Genomic DNA, 25917 nt, shown 5'->3' on the forward strand with positions numbered 1-25917 from the left:
TTTTTTTTTGCTAGTTTTTATTCTTTCTGGAGTTTTACAAAATCACTTACACATTAGAAACAGGAAAAAGAAAAAGACAGCCAGAAAGCTTATTTTTTTATTTTTGATTGCTAATTTTTACTCTTTCTGAAGTTTTATCAAATCACTTACAAATTAGAAACAGAAAAAGAAAAAGTCATTAAATGTTGCTGCATGATTATTCAAGTATTAAAATTATGCAGGAAAAATATATTAAAATTTAGATAATTTAAAATAACTGTAAAAATTAAACCTCTTTAATAATCCATTTTAGATGACCTAACTTGTAGTGTTTTTCTTATGTATGACTGTTAATACTATTTTCTTATATTGTTAGCTTTAATTTCTATGTTTTATGAATTTATTATTTTGTTTCCTATTTTTCTTGGCTTCTACTCCACTCCCCTTTCCCACCCCCTCTTCTTTGCAACAAGTTGCCACCACAGTGTTTGAAATTTGAATTTCTGAAAAATACAGATGTTTGATGCAGATGTAGATGTTCTCAGCAGGAAGCATCATTCATGTGTATTGAAGCAAGAGACAGATGGGTCTTATATTTAAATGCTGAAAGTACTGGTTGGCTCTGTAACATCTTCAGATTCGAAAGGAATCTCCTCCACATTTTGTCTTTGTCTTCTCCAGGATCCATATTTCTTGGCAACTTTCATGATGTAGTTTTTAAAAGAGGTTCCCATGAAAACATACAGGACTGGGTTGAGGCAGCTGTGAAAGAGTGCAATACTCTCTGTGATTTGGATGGCAACATCCATGCGTTTGCTCATGTCACAGTCAGTGATCAGGGAGTAGATGATGTCTATGGCTTGGCAGAACTTGACAATATTATAAGGTAATTGAGTGACGATGAAAACCATGACCACTGTGAGCAGAACTTTGAGGGGCTGAGACTTTTTAACGTTAGACATCTTGATGAGTGTCTTTGCCGTGATGAAGTAGCACACTGCCATGATAAGAAAAGGTATTATAAATCCAATGCAGATTTCCAGGATTTGAATTGATGCTTTCATTGATGTTCCTAGGTGGTATGGAAAGATGGGAACGCACCTAGCTTTATGATTTACTGTATAAAAAACCAACTGAGGGATACTCAGTAAGATGGCAGCCACCCAGACACAGAAACAGATGACCCAGCATGGTTTTCCCACTCCAGATTGACTGGGAGCTTTAGTTACTGCCCAGTATCTGTCTGTGCTGATACAAGCCAGAAACTGCATTCCAGACACAAAATTGACTGTGTACAAGGCTGAAGTGACTTTGCACATGATTGTCCCTAAAACCCACCCATGAACTGCATTAACTGCCCAAAAGGGCAAAGTGAATAGAAGGAATAAATCTGCCACTGCCAAATTCAAGATGTACACATCTGTTTTGGTTCTCCGCTTTTTGTAATAGGCATAAATCGCCACTACGGTGGAATTGCCTGCAAGTCCAATGATGAAAGCTATTGTGAAGAAGGCAGGTAGGAAAACTTTTGCAAATTTTCTGACCTCTTCTTTTATACAGATCACTTCATACTGACTATAGTCATGAGTGTCATTCATTTCATTTTCCTCATAATAGTAATCTGTTGACTGGTTGTATTCCAAAGCCATGGTTCCAATCTAAATGGCAAAAAGAATACAGTGTGTTTAATATTGCTTAAATGGAAACGCTTTTGCTCTAGCATATGTTTTATGCTTTTATTAGAGAATAGCTTGTTGTTATAACATATGTGAGCCTGAGTCTGCCACTCTTTGAAACTCTTTAATGGAAGTCATGTCGAAGTATATCCTCAAGAGTAGTTTTTCATCACTTGTTTTTACAAGTCTGTACAGGAAATGGGATTTACAGAGGGAAGATAAAAAATAATACCCGGGAAATGTTCTTAATCATTAAGCCCTAAAACTTTTACATATACAACTTTGTGATTCTTATGCAGTATATCAACAATAAATTAAAATAAATTATTTAAAATAAATATTTTACTTATATTTATTCATGAATTTATTTTAAATTAAGTTAAATAAATTATCTCAGAATTGTACTTAATTTTAGTTGTTATCTTTTATAAAACAACGTCTCCTCTAGTTAGCTTCCCTCCAAAACTTGCCACTATATGCTGATTGTAAACTACTATTTGATAGAACTGTTGTTCCACTAGTCACCTAAGCCTTAAGCCTGCACCATCCTTGATTCCTGTCTTCATCCCTTCATCCCAGATTTTCAGTCTGCCCCTAAATTCTGATTTTACCTTCCAAATAGGTCTCAAATCTGTCTCTTCCTTTTCACATAATTCATCCACATTATTACCTGGCCTATAACAATGTCTTCCCAACTGGTATCCTACTGTTCTCATTCCTTCTTACCACTTCCTTGTCAAAAACATTTTTCTTACTGCCATCAGTGTGCTCTGTCTCTAAAATGTCAGTCTTATCACTCTCCTGCTTAGCTCCTTACCTAGAAGACACATCTCTCTGAAAGATACAATCTAAGTTCTTTACCATGATACCCAAGGCTCCATAATGTAGTCCTACCCATGGTTCCTGTATACCCTCTACTGTATACCTTACACTGTAGACGATGGCAGTACTGATTTGCCAGTGGTTTTTGGGCACACACCGTGCCGTAGTATACATCTACATCGTTACTCATTCTCTTCTTTTATCTGATATACTATTTCCTTACCGTCCCTTTCAAGGCCATTTCCTATTCAGTTAACTCAAATTTCACCTTTCTAGAAGACTTTCCCAGTCCAATAACTGTATCTATGTATCAATTGTATCTACATATCAAAGAACTGACCTGGTCCTGTGGAGTTTCCCAGACTACCTTTTCCCTCTATGGTCTAAGTTCCTTAAGACTGTGACCTATTGGATTTCTATTTGTAATTAATAACTGAAGAGAGTGCCTGGTACACTCTAGGTGGCCAGCAAATATTTATCAACTATAACGTCTACTAGTAAGTATAAAGCTGTTACTCTAGGAATGGAAAGATGATATTCCAGGAATCTTGTGTCTCAGCATTAAGTTATTCTACTATGTTGTCAATTAATAATACCCTGTAGTATTAAGATAAGCTTGCACAAAATTCACATTTTAAAATATATATAATAATAACTTCTAGCATTTTTATTATAGTGCTAAGCTTTGTTATGCTTTTTCCTTAGCCCTTCTGTCTTCCTTGGGTTATTTTTTGTCCTTGGAAGAATCTCAAATGTTCTTATAGAATCATTAATGAAGAAATTATTTTCAAAACAGTACACTAGCTTATGCTACATTTTCAAAAGAATATTCTTATACTTGCTAACCTTTTGTAAATGAGGAAAGCAAAATGAAGAAGGCCACATAGAGGAAAAATACCACATAGAACTGCTTTCATTTTGTAAAAACCAGGTGCTCACAATTTTAAATGACTGTTTTATCCTTATCGTTACTTGAAAAGTTATGTGAAAAGTTCCAATCTAGAAGACCACTCTAGTGTTCATTTTCTTATATGTTAATTATTAACACAATATGAACTTTGTTCTTTCCTTCTCTTTTATCACAGAAATCTTGAACCTGGTGATAAGGTATAATATGGCCAAACAGTATAAGATATTAAGGAAAGATATTTTAAAAGAATTAATCATACTAAAAATATGAGTAAATAAAAATAGGACTGGAAATTATTTGCAGAAGTGATCCTTCTGGCAGATAAATAGAAACACATTTAAATGCCTTTATAATTACAAAAATTTAAAAAATTGGTGTTTATAAAACAAAGCAAGAAAAAATGGTATAGCAAAACCTGTTATTAACAAAGCTTTATAGGCAAGTAATGGTATTAAAATAATATTTTCTTCTTGCTATATTCATATTTTTAAGGTTGAAGTGTACAACTTTTCAAATAGCTCTTTTTTGCACCTGTAAACTTTTATGCCTCTACTCCTTCTGCATAGGTAAATATACAAAATCTTTGGACTTAAAAAAAAAGTCATATCCAACTCTGAATGAAAAAGAAAGAAAAAAACCAACCTGTTTCAGTAGGCAGACAGGAGCAGTCTTGAATGCAGAGAGTAAAATCAAATGACACTCTCTAACTCAGACTACTTTTGTTTTCGTTTTTACACCCCGCCTTTGTCTTACATCCAGGAGGGCTTTCCGGAAACGTAATCTTGTGAGCACTTGATCTTTTATTTATGTATAACCGTCCTGTGAAATCATATCCAAGTTCTTAAGTATCCTTGGTTATAAACTTGAAGGAATTCAATCTTGTTTCAAAAGCTACAGACCTTTCCAAGTTTCCACTTAACTGAAGGGAATGGGAACGTGACTGCAGCTGAGGTACTGACTGCCAAACCAAGAGAATTCACCAGAGCATCTCCAGGCAGCTAATAAGTACTTGTGGGTAGTATCTAGACAAATACTATCTAAAATTATTTTATCTAGGAAAGAAAACAAAAATGATTGTAACTCAGACAATTATCGTTTTGAAGATTAAATTATCAAAAAGTAAATTCTGAGTAATCATTAAGCATTTATAGTAGAATTTAAATTTTTATACCAGGTCATTTTATATTTTATTAATACTTAAACTGTGAGACTCTCCTTGGCTTCACTGAACTCCTCCTCTGTCATTGACCCCAGAGTATGCCTTTCCCCATTACTTTAAATTCTTGTGCCTTCTTGTAATCTTCAATGACCAGCCACAAACTTTTCACATCCTTCTGTCTGGGAAGCCTATCTCAGCTGTCTCCCCCTCCACCCATTTCCAAACAAATGAAAGTTAGAGAAAGAAATGTATGCAGATTTAACACTAGTAGGCTGTTTGACCTGGACTCTCCTCACATTTGCATGACAGTTCCCTTATTTACTTTCTCAGAGGAGACTAGGCTTAGTCTCTCCCTTCAGAAGTTATTTCAGACCCATACCTTTTTTTCTCTAAGCAGTTGATCTAACATTCCTGTTGGTTCACAGAAAAGAAGCTCTAGGTCACTGAGGTCTTCACCTTCTGCCTGTGTGTCTGAGGGTACAGCCAGGTTCTCCTCCTTGTTATCTACCAGTCTTTGAGGAAGTTATTTGCATGCAGCTAAACCATCTCACCAAGAAAAAAACTACCTAGATTTGCAGTGTTTGCCATTCTTCATGGTGTAAATACTCCCACCATGGCCAGTTTCAGCTACCAATGTGAATTCACTGAGGGCAACTTTGCTAAGAGATGAGTATTTTCAGCCTTTCTTAGGAGGCTCTAGCACAATTCTTCAAAGGAGGCATCTCTGCTCCTGACCATAGCTGATAATTACTCTGATGTCTTATGAAGGATACTGCTCTTAATATTATCCCTGCCCTCTCTAGGGGCTTCCCAGGTGGCTCTGTTGTAGCCACACGTTCCAGGAAACAAACTCAGTCAGAAGGACAATGCAGATAGTGGAGTGCAGTTTATTAGACCAACGGGCCCAAGACAGAGTCTCCTCTTAGTCAAGGACCCCAACCAGCATTTGTGAAAATCTTTTATACCCCATGTGTACATGTCCGAACCCACCACCCCAAATTCCTTGAGACTTACATAAACCAAGGAAAATACAATCCAAATAACCCCATCATTCATGTGCTATGTGCTCATGTGCTCAAACAGTCAAACAATTAGCCAACAATCAATAAACCCAAGGTTACACTCCAAAAGATACAGAAAAATTTATGGCCTGTCTGGAGGAAGAGGTGATAAGTGTATGTTTTTTCTTAGGTGATGAGTAACCTAGATACTATCTTCAAGGTTCCCCTGTCTGGGAGGGGGTCTTATCCTTCTGTTGTTGTTTTCATAGGCACTAAACACAGAGTTCAGAGTCTATTGGAAAGGTGGCCGAGCATGATCAGCATGAACAGGCCTAAGATGGAATCCAGGCCCTTTGAATTCCTTCTTCAGCTCAGTGGTAAAGAATCAGCCTCCCAATGCAGGAGATACAGGAAACGTAGGTTCGAACCCTGAGCAGGGAAGATCCCCTGGGGTAGGAAATGGCAACCCACTCCAGAATTGTTGTCTAGGAAATCCCATGAGCAGAGGAGCCTGGTGGGAGTCTAGGGAGTCAAAAAGAGTCAGACGCAACTGAGCATACATGCACACCCTCTCTAGACTGTCTGGTCTTTCGCTTTCTCTTACCTTTTATTCTTTTTTTTTTTCTTATGTATTTTGAGGCCAGGTGGAAGCAAACAAGCGACCTTCCACTAAATTCTTAGAATGATCTACAAGTTCCCACAAGGTCTGCCTCCATCCCTCATTACCTCCCTGACTTATTTCCTTTTACTCACCCCTTTGCTTGCTTATTCTGCTGCACCAGCCTCCATGCTGTTTTGAAATGTACCAGGCACATTCCTTCTTAGGGCTTTTGTATTGGCTCTTCGATCTGCCTGGAATGTGCTTTCTTTTAATACCCACAAGGTTCACTCCCTCATGTCTTTCAAGGCTTTGTCCAATCACCACCTCCACATTGAGGGAACCTCTGACTATTCTATTTAAAATATTGTCACAAAACAAATGAACAAACATTAAACAAAACAGAAAGTTATAGATACAAACAAAAAACAGATGTTTGCCAGATGGGAGGAGGAAGATGGGGGAAAGAAATAGGTGAGGGAGATTAAGAGATTACAAATTCTTAAGAAGGAATTACAAACTTCCAGTTGCAAAGTAAATGAATCATGAGGATGAAATGTACAGTGTGAGGTGTATAGTCAATAAGTAATTTTTGTATGGTGACATATCATAACTAGATTTATCATAGTGGTCACTTTAAAATGTATAGAAATATCCAATCACTATGTCATATAATGGAAACTAATATAAAGTCATAGGTCAATTGTACTTTGAAAACAAGCAACCATTAAAAAAAAAAGAGATCAGATATGTGGTTACCACAGGCAGGTGGGTGTGTGTGTACATGCTCAGTCACATCCAACTTTTTAATATCCATACTACACATTGAATTAATGTTTTATATGATTTGGGGAGGTGGGGTTTTTTTTTGGGCAGGGGGCCGTTGACCATGCTGCATGGCTTGTGGGATCTTGGTTCCTTCACCATGTATCAAACCCATGACTGCTACACTGGAAGTGTGGAGTCTTAACCACTGGATCACCAGAGAAGTCCTGTATATGAGTTTTTTACTTAGCATTTTTGCTTAACCATTTCCATGTTATGTCAAACTCTCTATAAATGACATTTTTAGTAGCTAAATAATATTTTGTTGTGTGGATTATCATAATTTGCCTTTCTATTCAACTGTTATAAGATTTTTATAGTGTTTTGCTCTTACAAATAATGTTATAGAGAGAATCTTTGTAGATGTAGTAGGAGATGTACTTAATCTTATCTTACTGAGGGATTTTGAAGAATGGGACTAACCATGTCTAACTATCACTTTTCTTGCTACACTAAAGATAGCATTCCATAGAATAATCTTAGAGTTCTTTCAAATCATTGCTTAGAATGTTTTCTTATTCTTTTAAGGAGGGTTCCATTATATGGACACATCCATATAATTGTCTTCTGTTGGTGGATACTGATTTATGCCCAATTCTTTCCTCTCTCAGTTCATTCATGCATGCTAAGTCGCTTTAGTCATGTCTGACTCTTTGTGACCCTATGAACTGTAGCCCACCAGGCTTCTCTGTCCATGGGACTCTCCAGGCAAGAATACTGGAGTGGGCTGCCATGCCCTTCTCCAGGGGATCTTCCCGACCCAGGTATTGAACCTCCATCTCTTATATCTCCTGCATTGGCAGGCGGGTTCTTTACCACTAGCAACGCCTAGGAAGTTCAGGAGCAGCTACATCTGTAGGATAAATCTCAGAAGTTGAATAGGTGGATTAAAGACTAAGTGAATCTGTAATTTTGATGGATGTTGCCAAATTGTACTTCATAGGGATGGTGTTACTTTGTACTCTCACCAGTAATGTATGAAAATATCTGTTTCTCTAGAGCATTGCCAGTTGGATGTCTTGTTCCACTACCATTTTGCTGTCTTAAAAAACTTGTAATTCAGTACCAGTTCAGTACCATTCCCCTCCCCTTGACAGCTGTATATGAGATATTTTTCCTAAATTGTTGGGTTTTTCTGTTGTTGTTTGCTCTAGTTTTGTTTCTTTGTTGTTATTGTTTAATTGCTAAATCGTGTCCAACTATTTGTGGCCCCATGAACCGTAGTCCACCAGACTCCTTTGTCCATGGAGTGGGTTGCCATTTCCTCCTCCAGATGATCTTCCTGACCCAGGGATCGAACTTGTGTCTTCTGCATTGGCAGGAAGATTCTTTACTGCTAAGCCACCAGGGAAGCCCAATTTTGTTTCTTACTGTACAATAGTTTAATACAGATCAGCCAATCAGTCTTCTCTTTTAATTTAATTTTTCTTTTTGGACACACACAAGGATTGAACCTAGGCCGCTGGCATGGATTCCTAGCCACTGAAGCACAAGAGAATTCCCACATTTATTATTTTTAAGGTTTAAAATTTCTTTTCCATTCAGAAATTTCATAGATACTAAATTGTTTTTTCTTCTAGTTTTTTTATGTCTTGATTATTTAATTTTTTAAAAATTTCAATTCTGATCTATTTGGACCTGATTTTGATTCAACTATATTTTGCAGCAGTGACAGCATGTAACGTTTATAGAATACTTTTTAGATGTAAACCTTCCTAGAGGAAGAATAAGTGAATTTCAAAGGTTGTTTCCTCTATTAACAATAGCACATATAATCCAAAGGAACACATGAGATTTTCTTTTTTTTCCTTAGTGAAGTGAAGTAAAAGTTGCTCATTCATGTCCAACTCTTTGCAACCCCATGGACTATACAGTCCATGGAATTCTCCAGGCTAGAATACTGGAGTGGGTAGTTTTTCCCTTCTCCAGGGGATCTTCCCAACCCAGGGATCAAACCCAGGCCTCCCACATTACAGGTGGAGTCTTTACCAGCTAAGCCACAAAGGAAGCCCACTTTTTTTTTCCTTAACTGTATGATAAACATTTTTTTTTTAACAAGTGGAAATTTCATTGTAAAATGTTAGTTAACACATAATTGTTTTTAAAATCTGCCTGCAATGTGGGAGACCCTGAAGAAGGCAATGGCTACCCACTCCAGTATTCTTCCCTGGAGAATTCCATGGACAGAGGAGCCTGGTGGGCTACGATCCACAGTGCACAAAGAGTCAGACACGACTGAGTGACTCACTCTTTCACTTTTCATTAGTATTAATGGTAAGACCAAATGAAGTTTATATATTTCACATCAGAAGTTTGATATTGGTAGAAATAACCTTGATGCTTTGTAAATGACTAATTGTACTTCATATTATATTATTGTTTATATCACTTTCCCTATGGTTGCAGACCATATCCATATTCAACAGTTATGTTTTTCTCCACCTGTCATATTTCCTTGTATTATAGAATAATTTTGTTTGATAGTCATGTGGTTGTAAGAACGTATAAAATTAAAACTCATTGGCAAATATCAGGAAAATGTCCCTTTCAGCCTAACTTAATCCTGGCTCTTGAACAGTCTTGAAATACCACACAGTCTGGATTAAAAACAAAATTATTTTATCTGTGCCATCTGTTTTCACTCATGAAGGCCTGTGACACAGCAGATAAATATTTAAATGCTTTCTGATCTATTCAGATTTCCTTTAATATATTTAATTTTTGACATTTGGTATCCTGTCCATTAAGTAAAATAATATGAGAACAAAAACTCTTTAGAAGAAGGACATTTCAGCGGCTGCACCTGCCAAATTTTGCTTGTAGCTAAGATGAGATGATATATTTGTGTGAGGGTTTTCCCATTTTCTGAAACATCAAGGTTAAATCAAAATATTTCAAAATTTACAGCTTATGTATTCATCCTTACTTCCTCTATTTAATGACCCCAAAAAGGAAAGCCAGTTTAGAAGTTTCACTTTTTTAGAATCTGAATTGTTTTCCATATTAGATTGGGCAAAGCAGAATTGAAGAATTCTTTTCCTAGTTTCTTGAGTTTCATCAAAATTTACCTAATATCTGAAATTTGTTGGGTACTTAAAGTTGTGGCAACAATTTTTCATAATAAAAAGAGCAGGACAAGAAATCCTATTGGAAATATTAGAGAAAAAATATGGAATTAGAAAAGGAGTGCTTTCAGTTAGGGTTTAAGGGAATTATACGGAAGATTTTACTTTTGAAGGATTAAGATCCATGAATCCTTAAAAGATGTACCCAAAGTGGTTTTGATTATCAGGATAAAGTGGACAAAGAAAAGATCTCTAATGAAATGAACCCCAAGTCATACCATTATGTCCTAATCTGATTTTTAGATGTACACCCACCAAAGAGACAATGTGTTATATAGGGCAAGTGGCCTGACTCTTCATTCTTAGAGCCTCAAATCTTCCCACAAGTAAAACCTAAAAAACTGCAAGTGGAAAAATATCCAGTTGAAAAATTAAAAATAAGCCTTTCTGGAAAAGATTCTTTTGTCTATAATTTCTAGAAAAAATCAAAGCATGATTGCATAACATTGCAGAACCGGAGTCAATCAAGGGTAAAAAAATTCCCTCTGCTCAGTGTTTTCAGATAAGAAATTTCCATTAATATCCACATTGAAATTTAAGTTTTATCATCTACTGTTTGAATCATCCTAATGTTTTTTGGGTTGATCCTCAGAATTGTGGAATTCATTTTCTCTGTATTAACACCTGTAAAAATCAGAAAGACACACTTTTGTAAAAATAACTAAACAATTTGGAAAGTCAAACATGGTTCAATAAATAAGGATAGTCAAGTGGACTCAACATCAAGAGTATAACATCTGAGATTTTTAAAACTTAATTTTGAGATATGTGAGTGGGGAAATCTTTTTTCACTAAAATCTGGAAGATGTAGCAGCTGATACATCCTTCTTATAAAGAGTCCTTTCAGAACTGATTGAAAAAAAAAATAGTTTCCATTAAATTTGAAGAAACCCAAATTAGAGCTTTGGTTTTAAAACAATTGTGTTTTAACTTTAACCGTATCTTACTTTACATGTATAATTCACAATATAGAATAATTGAGGGGAATAGAATGGTAAGCTTTTGGTTTTATTGATTTACACTTTAAACTTCTAAGATTCCTAATTCTGCCTCTTATGTGATCATATTTTGAGGTGATCATTGCATTTCTAAAACTTTAACTGACACTAATGATAGGTACCTGATTTAAGAAACCATCACATGAGAGAAGTGAAAACCTGGTTTTGGCAAAGTTTTAAAAACTCTAGGGGAGTGCCATTTCTGGTGTGGTGGATTAAGCACCTCAGATTGACCTTCTCACAGATAACAACTAAAAAACTACAAAAAATAACTACCTGAAGAGTCTGTAGAGTGACCAAAGACAGGCTGATTTTGTAGCAGAGTCAGAATTAAGAAGATGAGATGGGCCCAAGGTCTCATTTTAAGAATCTGGCCTAAGGACTCAATGTGGTGTGAGAATGCTGAAACTTCTCTAGATAATGCAGGTCTTTGTGTCCTAAGGAACTAGAGGATAGTAAGGCAGCCATTGCTCCCAGAAAAATGATAGAGTAGGGTGAGACTGTAGGAAAGGAGGAAACCGGAGCAAGAGAGCTCTGTTTCCTGTGTAAGCTTTGCCCAAGTCTCTGGCTTACTCACGAATCAAAGTGATTCACAAGGCAGACTCAAAGCACCTTGCAGCTAAATGAAAGAGCTAAAGTGAAATGTGGCCTCTCATTCACCTTAACTGAGACAGACTGCAGTTTGACTCTACCTAAGTTAATTGCCTCTTAAAACAATAACATTAACCGTCTTCAGAGAGAGAGAACAGAATCCAGAGTCTTCAAAACAAAGGAATCATTATGTCCAGAATACAATGGAAAATTATTCATTAAATGAAGAAGCAGGAAAACATGATTCACTTTCAGGGCACCAACCTTGCTTCATCCCTATTCCCATTTCCTCCTCTGCACATATTATTTTGAAATAAATCCCAGATATCACATTATATCTCTCATGAACATTTCAGTGTGCATCTCAATAAGAGCTCTTTTAAAAATGTAACCACAATGTAGTTAGCACACCTAAAATTACTTAATATCATTACATATCCAGTAAGTATTCAAATTTATAATTGTTTGTAGATGGATTAATGCTTTTCAGTTTGTTTAATTGAAACAGACTCACCCTCATCCAACTCCATGGCTGGGGAAATTAAGTCTTTCTCAGTCACTGCTTGTGGAGTAAATATAGTGAGTTTGGTACTGTTGTCCATAGGTCAGAGAATATGAGATCTGAACAGGAGGAAATACGTTAGAAGAAGTTCATAGTCTTTCTAGCATGCTGATGTTTGAAATGGTGTGAATGGGAGAGCCATCACTGTGTCTTAAGGGCTGCAGTTCTTTCATGGCTTCTTTGATCTCTGGTTATTTTCATGCAGCAGTTATCACTGAAAAAGTCCATTCTAGGCCTAAGTTAGTCAATTTTCTTGAGTGATATACAGTTTTGTACATAAGCATTTCTTTTTTTAATGATCAAGGGCTTTCTTCCTATATGTTTGTTTGTTTTGCCAGAGGTAAACTTAGAAAGATTAGAACCTTTAGTGTGAAATGTCAGACTAAAAATTTCTTTTTATGATGTATTCTTTTCATTGTCTCTCTGGTTTTAGGAGCTGGGAATCCAAAGTGCAAAATTGCAATTGTTATGGGAAGAATTAACAATAACTCTGAAACCAGGTAATAAAACAATAGTGATTGAGAAATCTATGAGGAATAAGAGTCAGTCTTTTTTTGTACTCAATTTACTTAAAATTCACTATTTAGTCTCATAAATTATAATAATATAAAATATATTATGATATTAAATGTCATATGTCTGTTGTTTCACAATTATTTTGCTAAAGATATATTTAGAAAACATTTTAGGAAGTGTTGGTATACATTCTTCACTTTGAAATTTCCTTTTTTAAAAAGTGTTGCTGAATTCTCAAAGCTGTTTGGATCCAATTATAAGATATATAAACTTTTTCAAAACTGTCTGTAAGTAATTAACTGATTAGATATTTAGATCCAAGGCAATAATCTTGAAATGTTTAATATATTAAATATCAGTTCCCAGTTACCATTCTGAGCAAGGAGAAGCCTCAATTAAATAACTTTCACATATCTTCAAATCATTGTTGTTCCAGATCACAGCCTGCATCTGAATGTACTTAATGATTTTTATACAATTCCTATTCCAGACATCATTACTTACATGATTACATGATAGCAACAATGAAAAGATGACAGTTGAGTCTCCACCTAATATCTGTTTTATTTTTCCACTTAGCAAACTTCCTAACATCTACTTTTCTTTTGACCAGACACAAACAACACAGCATGATTCTTGTTCCTATCAACACACCTGGAGTAGAAATAATAAGGCCCTTGACAGTTTTTGGCTACTTGGGTAAGTATTCAATCAACTTGTCTGTGTATTTGCAAGTAGGAAACCTAGAATATGCAGTAACTCTGAAGGAAATAGATAACATTTTAGTGTATGAGATGGATTCTTAGAAATCCTTTGACCCTTAGTATAAATTACCAGTGGAGTTCAGAATAGAACAAATGAAAAGAGAGGTGGTGCAGCATTCTACCACATTTTTTCTGGTTTGGGGAAAGGGCAAACTGGCATTTAAGGCACAGCAACTGAGGAAGGGTTAATGAAATAAATGTGAAAAATTAAGTAACTCACAGTAATATTCATTTTTAACTTTCTTAATCAACCTACAAGAGTTAATAAGCAAAGGGTTTTGAATGATTTGAATGCAGAACTTTTCCTTCCTCTGTCCTTGGGTGGAATGTCTAAGAAGCAAGGATACTTTTGCTCAGTCTCATGTTCACTGTTTCCTTGCTGCTCAGGTTTCTCACTCTGCAAGTATTTGTTGAGCACTCAACCCACTCCAGTATTCTTGCCTGGATAATCCCACGGACAAAGGAGCCTGGCAGGCTACAGTCCATATGGTCGCAAAGAGTCGGACATGACTGAAACGACTTAACACGCACGAACACGCACAAGCACTGTTACAGGTGCTTAGAATACAGTAGTGAACACAGGAAACAAAGATCTCTGCCCTTGTGGAGCTTACTTGCTGGGGGACAGAGACAGAGGATAAATACAGACATGTAAATAAGCTAGGAAGCTGTCAGCAAATGATAAATGTTATAAAAAAGTTTACTGAACTTTAGGTTTTGTGATGACCCTGGCTTTCTCTTTATTGTTAAATGTGGCTAATGCAAATATTCAAGAGGTGGATTACTTTTTGTAGGTTGCAGCTAGAAAATGTACCCACAGGTTAAGTGGTTGGATTGTAGAACAACCACCTAAAAGACTATTGGTTGGCTAATAATGTTGGTTGGCTATTAATTCCCACCATTGTAGAGCCTATGTTTCAAATTTCAGTATGACAGTTTCACCAACATCTCTCCAACTCCCTGTGCCAAGGCCAAAAGAAATAATGTGGATGGACTTGATTATTAATGTCTGTTCTGACAGGAAAAGGGTGTGGAGTTAACTGGAGATTATCTCCAGAACTTGGCGAGGAGGAAGGATGATGTAAAGACAAAGTGTGGATGTGTTCCCAGTCTCTGTCACATGCCCGCATTTTCAAGAGGCAAACAAGCCTAGACTGGAAGCAAATATACTTGCACGTCCAGCCTTGGCTTTGTCTCTGATGCTAAACCTCCTCTGTTCCTTCGAGCAGCTTCTTCACATCTTCAGGCATTGGTTTCCACAGTGATAAAATAAGAGTTACATAATTCACTTGCAAATTTTGAACCATTGGAACCTTTATTTCCCCAAGCAAAATTTTCTTCGGAAGCCTGTATATTAAAAATTTTAAAGAAGAAGCAATAATAAAACAATAATAAGATGATCTAATTTGAGCTATGGAGCCATCTTCTTTTTCACAGCTCTACAATTTCAAAGAATCCATTCAGAAACCTCTGGATGAAATGATATCTAAAATCTCTTAAAATTTCTTAAACATTTGGTAAGTTTTTTGGGCTGCACAGCACTGGGGGTTCAGGGCTCAGATCTGCCTAGAAATGTCTGACATATGAGGCCTTTAAATGCCACTGTCTTCAGTAGATTAATTATCTCTGACCACCTTTTTGTCACCTCATTTTGTTCTCTAAAATCTTATTCTCTATTTTATAGATAATTTCCATGGAGGACATTTTGAGATCCATTTTAATCAAGTGCGAGTTCCTGCCACCAATTTAATACTAGGTGAGATAAATTGAACAAATGATTCTCTAGTAATTAAAAAAAAATATTTTCAGATCTAAATCTGAAAAAGATGTGAAGTCTACCATAATTTAGATGCTTTCCTTCTTGTTTACTCCATTTATAAGGGAAAATTATTTCCTTTGGTAATAATAACAATAATAATAACAATAATAAGGTTTTATTTAAGTATTTGATGTGGTGTCACATCAATTGAAAACATAGCTAAATACAAAAATTATACAATTCAGAGCAACATACATTTTCCTAAAACATCATCGTCAAGCCTCTACTTGTTTTAATAAAACCTCAGTAGTTTCTGAACACTGTATTCCTTGAATGACTTCATCCTCTTGCTTGTTGGAATCCTACCCAACCTTCAAGGAATATCTCTAATGCCACCTCTTTCAAGAAGTTTCTTGTATTCATCTCATCTCATCCATTCAATAAGCCCCTGATCCTGCCAGGCCCTCAGGTTACCATGATGAACAAACACCTTTCCCTCCTATGCCTTTCTTGTCCTTCTCCATATCCCTTATCCCTAGCATCCTTGCCCCTCTTCTAGTTTCTAAACTCAGGACTCTGTCTTATCTACCTTGGTAACCATTGCAACACTAACAAAATAACTTAGGCAGAGTAGGTACTGAAGAGACCTACTTCAGATCAGTTCTTGAATCTGATCCAAGTTTTTAATGATGGTGGTTTACATTTCTGTGTATTAGAAATCAAAGTTCCATAAATGTATAATGGGCCTTATTACAGAACTTACTTTTTTCCTACCAGAATGCCATTTTTATTGAGGATAGTTCATTATTTTCTCAGGATCTGTGTAAATAACAAAAGAAAGAGGCTGTTCTCCTTTCTTTCTCACAGGTGAAGGTAGGGGATTTGAAATCGCCCAAGGCCGACTTGGACCTGGCAGAATCCACCACTGTATGAGAACGATTGGTCTGGCTGAACGTGCTTTACAGATCATGTGTGAACGAGCAAACCAAAGGGTGGCCTTTAAGAAGAAACTTTGTTCACATGTAAGAGTAATTACTTATTTGAATTTATTGTAGCCCAATGCACTATATTAGCCTTGAACCAAAATAACATTATTTGGTCAGAAAGAGATTTCCTCTACATAAACAAGGTGATTCTTTTCCACAAAATATATTTATTTGTAGTCTATATTTAAATGTAGTCTGATGATGTGGATGGACCTAGAGACTGTCATACAGAGTTAAGTCAGAAAGAGAAAAACAAATATCATATAATATTCCACATATGATTCCACTTATATGTAAAATTAGAAATTGATACAGGTGAACTTATTTGCAAAGCAGAAATGGAGACACAGAGGTAGAGAACAAACATGGATACCAAGGGGGGACAGGGCAGGATGAATAGGAGGGTTGGGATTGACATATATACCCTACTATGTATAAAATAGGGTGTGATCACCGACCTAGAGCCAGACATCCTAGAATGTGAAGTCAAGTGGGCCTTAGAAAGCATCTCTACAAACAAAGCTCATGGAGGTGATAAAATTCCAGTTGAGCTATTCCAAATCCTGAAAGATGATGCTGTGAAAGTGCTACACTCCATATGCCAGCAAATTTGGAAAACTCAGCAGTGGCCACAGGACTGAAAAAGGTCAGTTTTCATTCCAGTCCCAAAGAAAGGCAATGCCAAACAATGCTCAAACTACCGCACAATTGCACTCATCTCACATGCTAGTAAAGTAATGCTCAAAATTCTCCAAGCCAGGCTTCAGCAATATGTGAACCGTGAACTTCCTGATGTTCAAGCTGGTTTTAGAAAAGGCAGAGGAACCAGAGATCAAATTGCCAACATCCGCTGGATCATGGAAAAAGCAAGAGAGTTCCAGAAAAATATCTATTTCTGCTTTGTTGATTATGCCAAAGCCTTTGACTGTGTGGATCACAATAAACTGTGGAAAATTCTGAAAGAGAAGGGAATACCAGACCACCTGATCTGCCTCTTGAGAAATCTGTATGAAGGTCAGGAAGCAACAGGTTAGAACTGTACATGGAACAACAGACTGGTTCCAAATAGGAAAAGGAGTACGTCAAGGCTGTATATTGTCACCCTGTTTATTTAACTTACATGCAGAGTACATCATGAGAAACGCTGGATTGGAAGAAACACAGACTGGAATCAAGATTGCCGGGAGAAATACCAATAACCTCAGATATGCAGATGACACCACCCTTATGGCAGAAAGTGAAGAGGAACTCAAAAGCCTGTTGATGAAAGTGAAAATGGAGAGTGAAAAAGTTGGCTTAAAGCTCAACATTCACAAAACGAAGATCATGGCATCTGGTCCCACCACTTCTTGGGAAATAGATGGGGAAACAGTGGAAACAGTGAGAGACTTTATTTTCTTGGGCTCCAAAATCACTGCAGATAGTGACTGCAGCCATGAAATTAAAAGACGCTTACTCCTTGGAAGGAAAGTTATGGCCAACCTAGATAGCATATTCAAAAGCAGAGACATTACTTTGCCAACAAAGGTCCGTCTAGTCAAGGCTATGGTTTTTCCTGTGGTCATGTATGGATGTGAGAGTTGGACTGTGAAGAAGGCTGAGCGCCGAAGAATTGATGCTTTTGAACTGTGGTGTTGGAGAAGACTCTTGAGAGTCCCTTGGACTGCAAGGAGATCCAGCCAGTCCATTCTGAAGGAGATCAGCCCTGGGATTTCTTTGGAAGGACTGATGCTCAAGCTGAAACTCCAGTCCTTTGGCCACCTCATGCGAAGAGTTGACTCATTGGAAAAGACTCGGATGCTGGGAGGGATTGGGGGCAGGAGGAGAAGGGGACGACAGAGGATGAGATGGCTGGATGGCATCACTGACTCGATGGACGTGAGTCTGAGTGGACTCCGGGAGTTGGTGATGGACAGGGAGGCCTGGTGTGCTGCGATTCATAGGATCGCAAAGAGTCGGACATGACTGAGCAACTGATCTGATCTGATCTGAATGAGAACCTTCTGTATAGCACAAGGGACTCAGTGCTCTGTGGTGACCTAAATAGGAAGGAAATCCAAAAAGGAGGGGATATATGTATACATATAGCTGATTCACTCTGGTACAACAGAAACTAACACAACATTGTAAAGCAACTATATTCCAATAAAAATTAATGAAAAATCCTAAGATTCAAGCTATATGTGAATATATATATATAGGCTGACAAGAGGTAGTTATCTTTGTGCAAGATTTAATCATTCCTTAAGTGCTTCAACACCTCAGCACACAAAGTGTCGATAATTTGTTCAACTTTCTCTGGTTCTCATTCTCTAGAGAACTTCATACAGTAGCCCTCTCTGTGGACATGAGAGGGCTGTTTTAAGGAAGAAGGAAGCCTTATTCTTGGCTCTGTGGAGGAATTAAGACAGATAAGTGGAGAGATGTAGGAAAATAGCCCAAAACTCAGTGAAAGAAGAGATCTAAAAATGGAAAGGACTGATTTATAAAGAAGTGAGCTCCCTGTTGCTGGAGAAATGCAAGTAGAAATGGGACCAGCATTAGCTGGGGTGTTCATGATATTTTGAATTTTCATCTCTAAGTTATGTACTACTGAGCCTATTGTTTACAAAGAACAATACTTACATCCAAGCACTATAATCCAAATTAGAAAATATTTATCAAGAGGGAAAATATGCTACCATATCAGACTTCCTTGCTTACAAGAAATATTCAAAGGAGCTTTAAGCTGAAATGGAAAACTTCTTAAGAGCAATGAGATAGCTGAATCATCCCCCTAACAGCCCTTCTGAGAAGGTGAGAAAAATTATTATTGAATATTTAATACTTAAGATTGCTAACATGTACTGTTAGGTCAAACTTGTAGTGGTAAATTGTATCCATGTTTGCTGGACATGTATATTTTAGTACATTTTATAAGATTGTCTCAACTGTACTTTACAAGGAGTTATAAAGTTCATTTGTGACAAACTTATAAAAATTTTACAGTATATTTTTTACCGTGAATTCTTATAGGCCATGCTTTCTTTTTTGTGAAATTTTATTTAGCAAATCTATGACTTAGTTATAACATTGTTCTTATAAAAAAATATAGCCTGCTTTATGGCACATACCTGGGAATAATTTGTAGAAGAACCCTCTTAGTAAACAGTGAGGGCAAGTGTTCAACTGTTGGATGGGCACTGTAGAAGGTAAAATGATACGAAAGTTTGAGGCTATAAATACAACTCCACGATGCTGCTGGAGTAAGAGCTAAAGAGTTATTCATGGCATCAAATGTCATTTCATGAACATTTCTCTTCTCAAAATTGCCACCCAAACCCCGAGCAGGGTGCAAGGAGGAACAGAAAGGTTAACCTACAGGCATCTTGAACACACAAAAGCACTCTCCTTAAGTGCTGCTTTCATGACAGATGTTTTAATACTGTGCTAAAGAGATTTCTTTTCCACTTTGTAAACTTAATGTAGCAAGCATAACAAGCCTGGGCTTTTCAAAAATATGCCTCCCTTCTCTGAAAGCCTCTTGCATTTGGCATAATGGAAATAATCTGGCAAGAGCTAAGAGATGTGTGAACAGGTCAAATAAAAATCTGGGCTAGCTTTTTTTTCCTTTTTTAATTTGTCAAAGTAACATTTTACTTCCCTGAATTTGGAGATCCTTTCCAGCTGCCTTCTAATTTATTCCAGGCACTAAAGAAAAAAGTTCTTTATCAAAGTTCTCTCCTAGTAAATAAATCTGGCGCCTTCTTAGAGCACCCATTTAATTCTTTTTAGAAAATCTAGGGCCTGTAGAGACCCACCTAAGACCACTTTCCTTTATTCTAATGCTAAGAAATAATTGCTTATGGTGGTTTGTTCATGAAGTTATAATCACCTAGTTTGATCAATTCAGTTCAGTTCAGTCACTCAGTCGTGTCTGATTCTTTGTAACCCTATGGACTGCAACACACCAGGCTTCCCTGTCAGTCACCAACTCCCAAAGCTTGCTCAAACTCATGCCTATCCAGTCGGTGATGCCACCCAACCATCTCAACTTATGTCCTCCCCCTCTCCTCCTGCCTTCAGTCTTTCCCAGCATCAGGGTCTTTTCCAATGAGTCAGTTCTTCGCATCAGGTGGCCAAAGTATTGGAGTTTCAGCTTCTGCATCAGTCTTTCCAATGAATATTCAGGATTGATTTCCTTGAGGATTAACTGGTTGGATCTCCATGCAGTCCAAGGGACTCTCAAGAGTCTTCTCTGACACCACAATTCAAAAGCATCAATTCTTTGGTGCTCAGCTTTCTTTATGGTCCAGCTCTCACATCCATGCGTGACTACTAGCAAAACCATAGCCTTGACTAGATGGACCTTTGTTGGCAAAGTCAAGTCTCTGCTTTTTACTGTGCTGTCTACGTTGGTCATAGCATTTCTTCCAAGGAGTGTCTTAATTTCATGGCTGCAGTCACCATCTGCAGTGATTTTGGAGCCCAAGAAAATAAAGTCTCTCACTGTTTCCATTGTTTCCCCATCTATTTGCCATGAAGTGATGGGACTGGATGCCATGATCTTTGTTTTCTGAATGTTGAGCTTTAAGCCAACTTTTTCACTCTCCTCTTTCACTTTCATCAAGAGGCTCTTTAGTTCTTCTTCACTTTCTGCCATAAGAGTGGTGTCGTCCACGTATCTGAGGTTATTGATATTTCTCCCAGCAATCTTGATTCCATCTTGTGCTTCATCCAGACCAGCATTTCGTATGATATACTCTGCATATAAGTTAAATAAGCAGGGTGATAATATACAGCCTTGACGTACTCCTTTCTCGTTTTGGAACCAGTCTGTTGTTACCTAGTTTGATAGCCATTAAAAAAGACACTGACTGCTGGAGTTTTGTTTGACATTGTTAATTCAGAGCTTGGTTTCAACCTCTAGGACAGTGCCATCCAACAGAAATATATAGTGTAAGCCAGAAATGAATTTAAAATATTCTGCTGCTGCTGCTGCTGCTAAGTCGGTTCAGTCGTATCCGACTCTGTGCGACCCCATAGATGGCAGCTCACTGGGCTCCTCTGTCCCTGGTATTTTCTAGGCAAGAAAACTGGAGTGGGTTGCCATTTCCTTCTCCGAAAATATTCTAGTAGCTACATTCTTTAAAAGTAAAAAGAAACAGATGAAATTGATTTTAATAATACATTTTATTTAATCCAATATATCTGAAATATTATTTCAACATGAAATCGATATAAAAATATTACTAGTGGGTATTTTACATTCTTTTAAAAACTGATTCTTCTAAATTAGATGTACATTTCACACATGTATAATACATCTTGTTTCAGACTAAACGTATTTCACATTGCGTATGATTATTGGCTACCATGTTGAACATCACTGTGATAGGGAAACTGATCAAAATACCCACCACTGAAGCAATGTACTGTAGCAAACATGTTGCTGTTGTTCAGCTGCTAAGTCATGTCCAATTCTCTGCGACACCATGCACTCATCATGCCAGGCTTCCCTTTCCTTCACTATCTCCCGGCGTTTCCTCAAACCCATGTCCATTGACTCAGTGATGCCATCCAACTGTTACATCCTGTGTCGCCCCCATCTCCTCCTGCCCCGAGTATTTCTCAGCATCGAGGTCTTTTCCAATATGTCAACTCTTCCCATCAGGTGGCCAAAGTATTGGAGCTTCTGCATCAGTCCTTCCAATGAATATTCAGGATTGATTATCTTTAGGATTGACTGGTTTGATCTCCTTGCTGTCTAAGGGACTCTCAGGAATCTTCTCCAGTACAATTTGAAGGCATGAATTCTTTGGTGTTCAGCCTTCTTTATGGTCCAACTCTCACATCTATACATGACTTCTGGAAAAACCATAGTTTTGACTCTGGATATTTGTCAGCTAAGTGACATCTCTGCTTTTTAATATGCTGTCTAGATTTGTCATAGCTTTTTTTCCAGAGAGCTATCATCTTTTAATTTCATGGCTGCAGTCACCATCCACAGTTATTTTGAAGCCCAGGAAAATAAAATCTGTCACTGTTTCCACTTTTTCCCCTTCTATTTGCTATGAAAAGATGAGACCAGATGCCATGATCTTAGTTTTTTGAATGTTGAGTTTTAAGCTGGCTTTTTCTGTCTCTTTCACCCTTATCAAGAGGCTCTTTACTTCCTTTTTGCTTTCTGCCATTAGGGTGGTATCATCTGCATAGCTGAGGTTGTTAATATTTCACCCAGCAATCTTGAATCCAGTTTATGCTTCATCCAGCCCGGCATTTCACATGATGTACTTTGCATAGAAGCAGAGTGACAATATACAGCCTTGACTTACTCCTTTCCTAATTTTGAACCATTCTGTTGTTCCATGTCCAGTTCTAACTGCTGCTTCTTGACCTGCATACAGGTTTCTCGGGAGGCAAGTAAGGTGGTCCTGCCAAGGTCCAGCCCCGGCTGATCCAGGGTATTTGAAGGAGAGACGGCTAGGTGACCTATTCAAATGTTAATTAGGGATATAAAGAGTAATAGAAAGAGGATAGCTTAGTAGGAAAATTCAGTGGAGAAAAGAAGCTGAGTGGCTTGGTTTACGCAGAAAATCAATATAACCCATGACACCAGGTTAGCTCTGACCACGGAGGCCGCAGGCGCCCTCTCGAATAGTGGAAGGTGCCCCACCTTAGACACCTTTTCGAGTGGGTCTTAGAAGCCCAGGCAAATAAATGGTCGCAGAGGATATCCGTGCTCCAGATGGATACTCAGCTGAAAATTGAGGGGAAGAATGACATGGGGAGACCAAGCGTTGGTGAGCAAGGCCCGTAGCTTTATTTTCAACAGGGGTTTTTATACCCTAAGTTACACATAGAGGATAATAGGGGATGCAAAGTCAGCAGTTTTTGGTGCTTATCAAAAACCAGGGTTTCTTTCCTGCAAATTTATCGTATACAAATGGTTTAGGTGATTTACATCATCTTCTGGCCAGAAGGCCTATTAACATTTTATGACTCTTGACAAGAGCTTATCAACAAAGATTTATTTTCTCTGAGAGTAATTATTTTAAGGTTTGGCGCCATCTTCCAAAGATAAAATTATATTCCTATAGGGCGGATGTGTAATGGGTTTACAAAGGAAAGAATTTATTACCTTAAGGGTCTAAAGTACTAACACCAAGGCCACTACTTATTTTTTTACATACCAACTATATTAATTAATACACATTCAAGGATACAATTCAGGGGATGTGGAAACTTGGCAACAAACATTGGCTCATTAATGAAATCTTTTACTAGTTTTATTCTGACAGTTTCTAACTTTCTGAGAGGCTCTAAGCTATTTGAATATCTTAAGTTTCCTGTGCCTCTTGAGGCTGGGAGACTGTAAACAATCATATGCATAGCTGTAGGAGTCCGGGTAAACTTGTCAGGCGAGTTAGAGAGCCATCTGAGGGGTTTGGATTTAAACACTCCTAATTGCCCAGGAACTTTATTAATTGGAGCTGTAAGTTAACTCTTTGTCAGAGAGAGCGAGATGGTGGTAGGGGACAGCCCCCAGTAAAGTCAGAGGTGAGAGCACAAAGCAATAAAGTAGGCAGACTCTGGTTTTTGGGGGTAGATGCTCGAGAATATCCGGGGGCACTCCCGAGGCTCGATCCCGCCTTTGCGTATGCCGAGCCTCCTTCCTCATGACCTTTGTCACGAGTGGAATGTCTCTCGCCGGCTCCCGGCATGGTCCGATATTCCCATCTCTTTAAGAATTTTTCACAATTTGTTGTGATCCACACAGTCAAAGGCTTTTGCATAGTCAATGAAGCAGATCTTTTTCTTGAATTCTCTTAATTATTCTGTGATCCAATGGATGTTGGCAATTTGATCTCTAGTTTCTCTGCCTTTTTTAAATCCAACATGTACATCTAGAAGTTCTTGGTTCACATACATTGAAGCCTAGCTTGAAGGATTTTGAGTATAACCTTGTTAGCGTATGAATTGAGTGCAATTGTGTGGTAGTTTGAACATTCTTTAGCATTGCCCTTCTTTGAGATTGGAATGAAAACTGACCTTTTCCAGTCCTGTGACCATTGCTGAGTTTTCCAAATTTGCTGGGATATTGAGTGCAGCACTTTAACAACATTATCTTTCAGGATTAGAGATAGCTCAGCTGGAATTCCATCACCTCCACTGCTTTGTTTGTAGTAATGCTGTTCTACAAAAAGAGTTGTTCAAAGAGTTGTTCGTAATATTCTCCTATTATCCTATTGATGTCTGCAAAGTCTTCTGTGATATCCCCTAAAGGATACAAAATTGTTTATTGTACCTTCCTTCCTTTGTCTGTCTAGTTAAAGGTCTGTCAAATTTATTTGTCTTTTCAAAGAATATGTATTAACATATAGAATTATACAATATAATAATTGATATGTTATGAGTTAATATTAACAAGATCTTTGTTTCATTTTCTCTTTTGTTTCAGTGTTATTGATTTCTGCTGTTTATCATATCTTTTCTTTTGCTTTCTTCAGACTTATTTTGCTCTGTTTTTCTAGGATCTTGGTATGGTAGCGTGGATTATAGATTTTAGACTTTTCCACTTTTCTAGTCTATGTATTTAGCACTGTAAATTTTCTGCTCAGTACTGCTTTATTTGTATCCCACAATTTGTATGTATTGTATTTTCATGTTCATTCCATTCAGTGTTATTTTTCAATTTCCCTTGAAATTTTTCTTTGATACATGGAAGTGGGTCACAAGAATGTGTTACTGAATTTCAAAGTGTTTAGAGATTATCTTGCTATTTTTGATCCATGTGGTCGCAAAACAAATTCTGTATTATTTCAGTTCTTTAAAATTTGTTGAGGTTGGCTTTACAGACTAAGATATTGTTTATCTTATTATGTGTTTTATGGATACTTGAAAAGAATGTGGATTCTGCTTTTGTTGGGTGGAGTGTTCTGTGAATATCTACTAGATCCTATTGGTTGATGTTATTGTTGAGTTCTTCTGTATCCTTGCTGATTTTCTAATTGTCCTATCAATAGTTGAGAGAAGGGTGTTAAAGTCTTCAACTAGAACTATCAATTTGTTTACTGTCCTTTTCAGTTCTTTCTGTTTTTTATTTACATGTTCAGCAGTTCAGTTATTTGATGCATACACATTTAAGATTGCTATGACTTCATAAGGATTTACCCTTTTATCATTATATAATGACCTTCTCTGTCTCTGTGCTTTGACCTCCAAGTAATTCTCAGTACTTTGAAGTCTACTTTTATCTGGTATTAATATAGCTGCTCCTGCTTTCCTTTGATTAATGTTTGCATGATATATTTTTTTCATTTTTGGTAGGTTGTTTTCAACCTGCCTAAATCATTATATTTGAAGTGAATTTGTTGATGACATATAGTTAGTTGGGTCACATTTTTTAGTTCATTGTCTTTGTAATAAGATTGAGGTTAGTGCTTAAATCTGCCATTTTATGTTTGTTTTTAGTTTTTGTTTTTTTCCTGCATTCCAATCAGTTAATTTAACATTTTTAGAATTCCACTTTGCTTTATCTAGAATGTTTCTGATTGTATCTCTTTGTAAACTCTTTTAGAGGTTGCTCTGGGTATTATAATATAAATACATATAATATATAATAATAATTCATATATTAATATATGTATGTATATATCTCACTAAT

General features: G+C 37.0%; 2 protein-coding genes across 4 annotated transcripts in view; one reads left to right on the forward strand and one right to left on the reverse strand.

Moving 5' to 3' along the window:
• Positions 1 to 25917, forward strand: part of ACAD11 (acyl-CoA dehydrogenase family member 11) — a 116234-nt gene that overhangs the window by 77789 nt on the left and 12528 nt on the right. For all 3 annotated transcript variants that reach the window (XM_006052127.4, XM_025291712.3, XM_006052126.4), the window contains 4 exons: positions 12680 to 12746; positions 13376 to 13461; positions 15211 to 15282; positions 16153 to 16307. In XM_006052127.4, the coding sequence (XP_006052189.3) occupies positions 12680 to 12746; positions 13376 to 13461; positions 15211 to 15282; positions 16153 to 16307 (380 nt within the window). The remainder of the gene's footprint in view (positions 1 to 12679; positions 12747 to 13375; positions 13462 to 15210; positions 15283 to 16152; positions 16308 to 25917) is intronic.
• On the reverse strand, positions 94 to 4149 carry ACKR4 (atypical chemokine receptor 4). The gene is made up of 2 exons (XM_006052125.4): positions 4030 to 4149; positions 94 to 1637 (listed from the first exon to the last, which is right to left on the reverse strand). Exon 2 carries the CDS (start codon positions 1626 to 1628, stop codon positions 576 to 578), a length of 1053 nt encoding a protein of 350 aa, XP_006052187.3. The 5' UTR covers positions 1629 to 1637; positions 4030 to 4149; the 3' UTR covers positions 94 to 575.

The sequence above is a fragment of the Bubalus bubalis genome, chromosome 1 (genome assembly GCF_019923935.1).
Source record: "Bubalus bubalis isolate 160015118507 breed Murrah chromosome 1, NDDB_SH_1, whole genome shotgun sequence".
NCBI classification, from domain to species: Eukaryota; Metazoa; Chordata; class Mammalia; order Artiodactyla; family Bovidae; genus Bubalus; species Bubalus bubalis.

What these genes read in the sequence shown, in the direction of transcription:
- ACKR4 (XM_006052125.4), bottom strand. Translation starts at nt 1,628, where the DNA reads ATGGCTTTGGAATACAACCAGTCAACAGATTACTATTATGAGGAAAAT.